The following is a 9,056-nucleotide window of genomic DNA, read 5'->3' on the forward strand; positions in this document are numbered from 1 at the left end:
GTTAGAGCGTGCAAGGCAGATACCCTACCACTTCGCCACCGCTCAGGCTCAAAGTTTTTCTCTTTTTATCAGTGGGAGCTGCCAAGGTTTGGGGACCCCATTGGTGATTCAGCCAATGGGGATGTTGTTTTGGCACAAGGGCCTAAGGACTGGGTTGAGCTACATCCCTGGCCAGCAGCCAGAGTTTTGGCTTTGTTCCAGAGCTGTGTGGCACTATAGTAATTTATTTCAGATCCTTCTGGGGCACTGTGAAAGCAGTTGTGGAGGTGAGGCAGGAGGAAGGCCCTGATACCATTCAGGAGGTGGACAATGGTGGCTTGGCCAGTGAGGGACTTTGAGAAACAGAGATTAGACCTGGCCATTCATGGCAGGGACAATGTCCCTTCTTCTCCTCCTCCTCCTCCTCAGCTGGTGACCAGAACAGGCCTCATACCTTTCTTTACATTTCCTTGGTCACAACCCCAAGGACCAACACTCATGTACAAGCAAAAATAAGTTTATTTGAGGATGGAAATCCCAAAGAGGGGGTGGGGGGACCCCAGGGGCAAGGCCACAGCAGCTTCCTGAATTTGGCAGGTGATCCCCAATGTCCAGGTGGGGAGAGCTCAGCTGCAAAGCCCTTCCCGGGGCCCCCAGTTGCCACTGCATGTCCTGGAGGAAGGATTGTGCAGCCACCAAGACTCATGGTCATTGTCGATGTCGAGGTCAGAACACAGTGAGGTTTGCAGTGTTTGGCCTATGAGTTCCATGCAGTCACTATCTTGCCACGATCCCCATGGGCACTGTCATAAGTTCAAGTGCAGAGGGGACATGTGGTCAGGAGAGGAGACAGGGACAGGCAGGTCCCCAGCAGTCTCTTTAAGAGGCCCCTCTCCTGACATGGAGATTGCAACAGCCCTTTCTTTCTCCTTTTCTCCTAGTTCCCCGAAGCCAAAGCTGGATGCGGACTGGGGCTGGCCCAGGCACACTCTAAGATCTTAAAGTCCTTTGTCAGGCCTGTCCCTCCTCGACAAACCCCTGCGGGTAGCCCAGGCGGCCACAAACTCGCAGTTGTGGTAGAGGAACATTCCCGACAGAGTGAGGGCGATGCCCACGTAACTGAGGGTGCTGAGGCGGCTCCCAAATAGGATCCGGGACAAGACAAGGTTGCCCACGACTGTGAGGTTGCCCAGGACATGCACGGTGAGGGCAGAGGTGAGGGCCAGCAGGGAAAAGCTGGCCAGGTTGTAGAGCACGGACAGGAGGCAGCTGAGCAAGATGCAGGTCCATAGCTGGGAGTCGGTGGGTACAGGCGGAGCGACCACACCAGCCTCCAGCACCAGGGCCGCACCCGCCAGCAGGCAGAAGCTAGGCAGGGAGGTGGCATACAACAAAGTCACCGCGTCTAGTCTCTCCTCCTGCAGCAGGGCACCTGCAACCAGGACAGTGGACATCATTAGTTCCTGGCAGGAAGTCACCCCACTATCCCCATCTCCCCACTCCTGGAGGGGAGGAGTTCCTGCTCTAAAGGTGAGAGTCCAGACTCCAGGCTCAGGCTACATGGGCAGCTCCCTGTTTTCACTTGTCCCTTAGTGACCTGGCACTTCATTTCTGTAGGTCCAGGTGACCTTACCTGAAAAGCAGAGTAAGTCTTCAGAAGTCAAGTGCTCAGGAAATATATTCAGAAAACCTGTTATTGGCTATTTCCAGCTGCTTCCCATGGACCAACAAAAATCTACAAAGCTCATAGGCTCAATAAACATGAAATGCTGCTTTTTGTTTTGTTTTGTTTTTGGGTCACACTGGCAATGCTCAGGGGTTACTCCTGGCTCTATGCTCAGAAATCGCTCCTGGCAGGCTTGGGGGACCATATGGGATGCCAGGATTTGAACCACCGTCCTTCTGCATGCAAGGCAAATGCCCTACCTCCATGCTATTCTCTCTGGCCCCAGAAATGCTGCCTTTTTATTTGGGGGGGGTCACACTCAGCAGCGCTCAGGGGTTACTCCTGGCTCTATGCTCAGAAATCACTCCTTGCAGGCTCGGGGGACCATATGGGATGCCGGGATTTGAACCAATGACCTTCTACATGAAAGGCAAACACCTTACCTCCGTGCTACCTCTCCGGCCCCGAAATGCTGCTTTTTAAGAATAAAACAAAAAGAAAAACTTGAGCTGGAGCAATAGCGCAGCAAGTAGGGCATTTGCCTTGCATGTGTCAGACCCAGGTTCAAACTCCAGCATGCCATATGGTCTCCCAAGCACCAGCAGGAATGATTTCTGAGCGCAAAGCCAGAAATAACCTCTGAGCACCACCAGGTGTGGCCCCAAAACAAAACAAAACAAAAAAACCCTAACAATAACAGCAACAACAACAACAACAAAAAAAACCCCCAAAGAACAAAAACTCAGGGTCTCCCAGGCACTGGAGAAAAACTTCTGATTTTGTGTGAGTGAGCTGCTAATCTTCAACCTTTCTTTTTCTTTTTGTAGTTGCTATTTGTTTTGGGCCACACCTGGCGGCAATCAGGGGTTAATCCTGGCTCTGCACTCAGAAATTGCTCCTGGTAGGCTTGGGGGCCACATGGAATGCTGGGGATCGAACCTGGGTTCGTCCCAGGTTGGCTGCGTGCAAGGCAAATGTCCTATAGCTATGCTATCGCTTTGGCCCCCTTCCACCTTTCTTGGCCCAAGCCCACCCCTCATTGCATTCTGGGGGTTCCATACTGCAAAAAGAGGCTTGCACAATATCCCAGCTGTGCCCTTTACCAGCTAAGTGGCTTTATATTAAGGAAAAAAAAACACAAAGGTGAGAGGCAAGATGACTCAGGGTATGGTGACTGCCTTGAAAGTCTGATTCTCTGGGATTGATCCCCAGCACCAGCTCTCCCCCACCCCTGCTGATTAGTCCCCCCCAAACAGGTTAAAAACTGAGTCAAAATAGGAGACCATTCATGGCTTCACCTACTGATACCATTTGGGAGGACAAGGGAACAAACAGCTATTGTCTGCACTTTGCCGGTCACCCACTGTTTATAATCCATTATCAGCATCTTTTGCAATCAACACAAGAGCTTCCAGCAACCAAGAGGAAACCAAGCCTGAGAGAAAACCTTCAGCTCTGCAAAGAAAGAAGAGCTCCTAAAAATAAATAAATAGATAAATAAACAAATAAAAAAAAGAAGAGCTCCTGCCACAGCATCTGTGTGAAAGGTGTAAGGTTGTGAACACACAATCCCACCTCAAGTCACAAAGGGGCACTGCCTATCAGTCAGACCTAGCTCAGGTTCCAAGTATCTACAGGAGGGCGAGAACTGAGGGCCTTTTCCAGCAAAAATGAGTAATGGATGCAGGCCCCCTCCCAGGACATTCTGCATTTTCCAACACGTGCTCTCGGAAGCAGCACACAGATGCTTACTCATAAAGCTGAGCTCAGAATAGGAAATCTTATTTCTCTCAGTTTCATTCTCATGTTTTGGCTTTGTTCTCTAGGCAACAGTCCCTCCAACTCAAGCATTTCTAGAAATGAACAGATAATTGGAACGCCTCTTGCTTCTTCACTCCAAATTTAGCAGTACTACCAGCTCGAGTGTGTGTGGCCTGCCCTGCCCAATAGTGCTCCCTTGGGAAGTATGTGAATGCAGGTGAATCTCACCTGGACCGGCAGGAAAGTCACTAACTTCCTCATGTCCCAAAGCTGATTTTCCATCCTCAGTCCTCACTGGGGGAAGACCACTGTTCTGTGCCCCCTCCTGAGCAGACATCACTCAAATGCCGTCTGGGTCTTCTCAGGAATCTACCTGAGCCCCCTGCTCTCCTCATTTCTGTTTTCAAGCCACACACAGTGATGCTCAGGGCTTACCCCTGGCTCTCTGCTCAGGGATCACTTGCATCAGTGTTCAGGATCCATACTGCAGCGCCAGGAACCAAGCATCTGGTTGGTCTCATGCAAAACAAGCACTATCCCCGCTGTACTATCACCCAACGGTGTGGGTTTGTTTAGTTTTGTTTTTTGTTTTGTGGCCACACCCAGTAGTGATCTGAGTTTACTCTTGACTCTGCGTTCAGAAATTATATCTGGCAGTGCTTGGGGGACCATATGGGATGCCAGGGATTGAACCCATGTTGGCCACATTCAGGCAAGCTCCCTACCCACTGTACTACAGCTTATCTCCACATCCCCTTCTTCTCACTCTCCCAACTATTCCTATTATGCTCACTACTGCCCTCCTCATCACGCCCCCTCTGCTGCCTTCTGGGGCTCCGTGGGAAGAAGTGACCACCCCATCAGACATGTTGACCTTAGCTCTGATGAATCTTTCCCACCACCATGATCTCCATTGCAGTGTCTCCTACCCAGCCTGAGAGCTCAGAGAACAGGGGTCACATCAGGCCAATCTGCTGCAGGGCTGTACCTGGGCACAAGATCAGCAGGCTGGCACTGCAATTCTTTTCTGGGCATAGGTGGGTCCTCCCTAGGGAGTGCCTCTTAGCCAAAGACTGGCCCAGGTGGAAAGGAAGTATCTGAGCCTAGGCCTCTCCTAGACTCTCCTTCCCAGCTCCCAAGAAAGCAGCCCACAACAGCTATTTACAATCCAGTCTGAGTCTAGAAGCAGAAGCATCCTCTTGTCCGAAGCCTGTCTTCTCCAGTCTGCCCCTCTTTCTCTCTGCTGGGTTCCCATCTCTGCTGTTTTGGGGATTCCCACCTCAGCATTCATAGCCATGTAGCCTCTCCCACCTGCCAAAAGTGCTGCCAGTGCCACTTGTCATCCCATCACTGTGGGTGTAGGCTAAGGGCAAAGGCAATGCCCCCAAACCAGCCCAAGTCCTCTTTAAGTGCCTATCTGGGGAAGAGAATGACCAGAAATACAGTGATTGTGAACACAGCGCAACTGGAGTCACAAACGAAGAGGCAGAGGGCACCCCTAAACTGGGAGCCAGCACCTGGCCTGATTTATGTCAGGCAGTTGACAGTTGGGAGAGAAGGAATGAGAGGCTGAAGCTGCGGGCCACACACTGCCAGACACCTGCTGTGCCATAGCCACAGCCTGTCCTGGTGGAGCAGCATGGGCCCCTCTGCAGGTGTGTGGGCCTCTAAGCCAGGACCTTCCCAGCCCTGAGCCCTGCCAGGGAAGGAGGGAGCCCAGCTCAGGTTTCCTCTGCTGACTCCAACCCAGCGCTCATGTAACCAGAAGGCAAAAATAGAGCAGGGCAGTGGCATGGCCTGAGGGCCCAGTGGCAGGGGACAGTGCTCTGGTGTCTGCTTCTGAAGATGCCCTGACCAAACTGAGCTCCCTCCTCAACCTACAACCCAGCACAGACCCCAGGAGCACCCCTCAAAGCCTTGTTCCTTCTCTGAGTTCTGGGTCAAAGGATCTCTGAGTTGGAAGCAGAAAGTGCAAAGACCCCTGAGATTGTCAGTTTTGACCCTCCTCTACTGAACAGAGGGACAGACTGAAGTCCCACAAACCAGAACCTGGCCAAGGTCACTGAGTCTACACCAAAGGAGTATAGACACTGCCCCATGAGGGCTGCAGGGACCTCGCCTTTGCTCACCCCGAGTGGAGGCATGGGGAGAGTGGGGTGTATCAGGCACCCGTAGTATCATAGGAAGAAAGGTGGCCTTCCCTGCAGTTAGTTCTGGACCTAGAGCTTCACTCTTCCCTGCCACCCTTTTTCATCAGCAGAGCCTAGATCCTGAGCCCCAGGGACCAGGGTTCTAGTCCCGAGGAACAGAATGACCCTGGACAAAACAGGAACTTCCAGCCATAGCTGCATCTTAAGTTAGTACAATGGGGATGCAGGAAGTTTCCATGACTACTCATGATCAACAACCTGCTCAGTGTGTCTGAGGTAAGAAGTCCTAGACAGGGCTGGAGCAATAGCATAGCGGGTAGGGAGTTTGCCTTGCAGACAGCCAACCCAGGAACGATCTTTGGCTTCTTATATGATCCCCTGAGCCTGTCAGGAGTGATTTTTAAGCACAGAGCCAGGAATAACCCCTGAATGCCACCAAATGTAGTCCAAAAACAATAAAATATGAAGAAGACCCAGTCAACTCCAGCCATGTTCATCCAGTCCCTGGTCCCTAACTCAGACTAAAGCCCTCCTTTCCTTCCCCACACCTTTGGCCCTGTGTGGAACCTAACAAGTGATCTGTGATCTTGACTCTGTCTCACCAGCCACGGAGCCCCGAGTAAGTCCCTTCCAAAGAAAGCTCCTTCCAGGAGCAGAAGACCCGGTTTGCTCACTGTTTGGCAGAACACACGTGGGTGCCTGAACAGAGGCCCAGTAAGCAAGTGGTAGCCCAACTTCTGGGCCTCAGTACCTAAGTTTGGAGCTCAGCACTCACTGACGTGTGTGTGTGTGTGTGTGTGTGTGTGTGTGTGTGTGTGTGTGTGTGTGTGTGTGTGTGTGTGTGCGCTCTGAGTATCATGCTTCTTGTGTGTGTGTGTGTGTGTGTGTGTGTGTGTGTGTCCTCTCTATCATGCTTCTTGTCTTCCAAAGCCTTGAGCCTTGGATTTTTCTTATCTATACCACGAACTAAGCCAGTGCCAGGTCACAAACCCACCTCGACCTCCCACTACCACTTCCATCCGTGACACCCTACCCGCACTCACTCTGCTGAATGGACTTGAGGCCACGGAGGCAGGTGGCCACCAGCAAGAAGCCGCAGCCCACGGGAGGTGCCCTCAGCTCCCCTGCCAGACTGCAAGCAGCCCCCAGACAGAGGGGGCCCATGGCCACGAACTGCAGTGGATGGTGGCGGCGGCCCAGGAGCAGGGCCGAGAGGGCCAGCGTGATGAGCGGGGTGGTGGTGGTGGCCAGTTGGGCCAGGTCCAGCGGCACGGTGCTCAGGCCCACGTTGCCACAGGCCATGGACGTGCCAAAGGTGAGGCTGAGCAGGAGCACCTGGCGGCGGGTCCCGGTGGGCATGGGGTGGCTGGCCCCTCGATGGCAGACCAACGCCGCGGCCAGCATGTGCAGCGCAGACAGCAGCAGGGGCCGCCCGAAGCCATGCACCGTGAAAATCCACTTGTTGAGGCTCGACATGCCGGCTCCTGCCAGCAGCCACACCAGGGCGGCCAGCGCCACCTGGGCTCGGCCGGGCCACCCGAGGATCCGTGGGGGGCCCCTGGGGGACCCTTCCGGGGACCCAGCCTCCTGAGCTCGGCCAGCCATTGCCACTGGCTCCTGGGAGGTCATCCCGCCGTCATGGTGCTCCAGCGGGCAGCGGCACATCCGTGCCCGGGGAGGCCTGGGTCGGAAGGCCGGTTCCCCCCCACCGGGATCAGCTTTGGGCCACCAAAGAGCCCAGCACCGTGTCTTCTCCGCCAAGCTCCGGGTTCTCCTCTGCGGGGAGGAACTTGAGTCAGTCCAGGTCCAGGTCCAGGTCCCGATAGTTGGGATGCCCAACAGCCTGCGGAGATAGATAGATGCCCAAGAGCCGGGCCTGGCCTACGACGTTCGGGACAGCGCTGGCCCGCGCTGGCCAGGTGCAGCTTCGGCTGTCTCTGGGCTAGCTCCGAGACGATCGGGTCCTCCGTCCTCCTCCTCCTCCTCCAATTCCATCCAAGGACCCCCCCCCCCCAACCCGGGACAACCCCTCTGCCCAACGTGTCCCCCGCAAAGCGCAGGCTCGAGGCTCTTTCCAGGCCCGGCCAGGGGCGACCCGGGTTCGGGTTCCCTCCCGCGCGTCGCGCACGGTTGCAGGGGTGGTTTGCAGGCGGCTCGCTCCCTCCGACAGTGCTCCAGGCCCTTGCAGACACGGACACAGACACTGACAGGCCGAGTCGGGCTCGGGTCCCGCCCTGGACTGCAGCGGCTCAGCCCCGCGGTGCTCCTGCTTCGGCTCCGGCTCCGGCAGCCGCTCCCGTTTGGCTCCAGCCTCGGCGCGACCCGGCGGGCTCGGCCCCGCGTCCCGGCCCCGCCTCTGCCGCTGCCTCCGCCCGCGCCCCATCCGGAAAGTCGGGCCCAACCCTAGGCGCCACGGGCACCGCCCCGCGCCGCCCCCGCGCCGCCCGCTCACCCGCCTCGGCCTCCTCCTCCATCGGTCCCGCGTGCGGGCTCGGGCCGGCTCAGCCTGTTGGTGTCCCCAACCCGTTGGGGACCGACCCCCTCCCCAACTCACCCCACCCTACCTCGACCCCTCCAAGCCAACGCAGGCTGGGTTGGAGACGCTCGTGCATTTGCCCCCCGACTCCCACTGCCATAGCCCCCCATCCCAGAGACCCGCTGGCCACTTTATGTCCTTTGCACCTCAGCCTCTAGCCCAGCCAGACAGGGGTGTCCCTAGCAGGCCCTCCCACACCACCTCCACTCCTTCCTTCCTTCCTTCCTCTCCCAGCCCCAAGGCTAGCCCATATCCTCCCAGGGGCCACCGTGAGGACCGCTAGATCACCATGGTGACCACCAGGCACTAACCTAGATCACCATGGTGACCACCAGGCACTAACCGCGGAAGCGGCCCAGCCAGCTTCCACCACCCTTTCTTCAACCATCACCGGTGTCCCCAGGCGCATGGACCCCAAAGCTGACTCAGAGAGGGACGTCTGGGACCCACCCATTTCGTCCAGCCTGGAAGCAACCCACCCCTCTTGGGGACCAGGCCTGGGAGTTGGAGCCTCTGCCTCTGCCGCAAAGCCCTTATTTGCCCCTTCCTGGCCTAGATCATGGCTTTCCCAGCTGGAACCACAGATGCTTTCTGGGCACAGAGCAGGCCCCACAGTGCACGGCTGCAGTCCAAGCTAGGCCCTGGCCTCACTTCTGGTGTCCCAAGTGGACAAGGACCAAGCAGGAATGCTTTGGACCCGCCAGGTGCCCGCTGCTGGCTGCCAGCATCCTTTTTTTTTCTAGCGTCGACCTTCCTTCCCGGAGGAAGCGCCTGCCCACTGGGTCGCGGTTCACCCCTGCTTGCCTGCCCGCCCAGCCCAAGCTTTGATGGCTGCAACCTACTTGGAGAAACAAGCGGTCAGTGTCGCCCTCTGGCGACGGGATCTTAGGCAATTGTTGGTCAGACCTCGTCACAATCAAAGACTTTTTTCTTTTTTTTTTCTTATGGAGAAAAAGTGCGAGAG

At 55.9% G+C, this 9,056-nt stretch overlaps 1 protein-coding gene across 1 annotated transcript; it reads right to left on the minus strand.

The window, feature by feature from the left end:
* Window positions 1–843: 843 nt before the first annotated feature.
* On the minus strand, window positions 844–7,678 carry SLC35E4 (solute carrier family 35 member E4). The gene is made up of 2 exons (XM_049788838.1): window positions 6,600–7,678; window positions 844–1,411 (listed from the first exon to the last, which is right to left on the minus strand). Exons 1-2 carry the CDS (start codon window positions 7,219–7,221, stop codon window positions 978–980), a joined length of 1,056 nt encoding a protein of 351 aa, XP_049644795.1. The 5' UTR covers window positions 7,222–7,678; the 3' UTR covers window positions 844–977.
* Between the last annotated feature and the right edge of the window lie 1,378 nt (window positions 7,679–9,056).

Source organism: Suncus etruscus, chromosome 15, assembly GCF_024139225.1.
Source record: "Suncus etruscus isolate mSunEtr1 chromosome 15, mSunEtr1.pri.cur, whole genome shotgun sequence".
Taxonomy (NCBI): Eukaryota; Metazoa; Chordata; class Mammalia; order Eulipotyphla; family Soricidae; genus Suncus; species Suncus etruscus.

Bases quoted from the DNA above. Each gene is read 5' to 3' on its own strand.
- SLC35E4 (XM_049788838.1), bottom strand. From the start codon at position 7,221: ATGTGCCGCTGCCCGCTGGAGCACCATGACGGCGGGATGACCTCCCAG. The intron at 1,412-6,599 runs GTGAGTGCGGGT...TCCTGGTTGCAG, and splicing joins CCTCAAGTCCATTCAGCAGA to GTGCCCTGCTGCAGGAGGAG.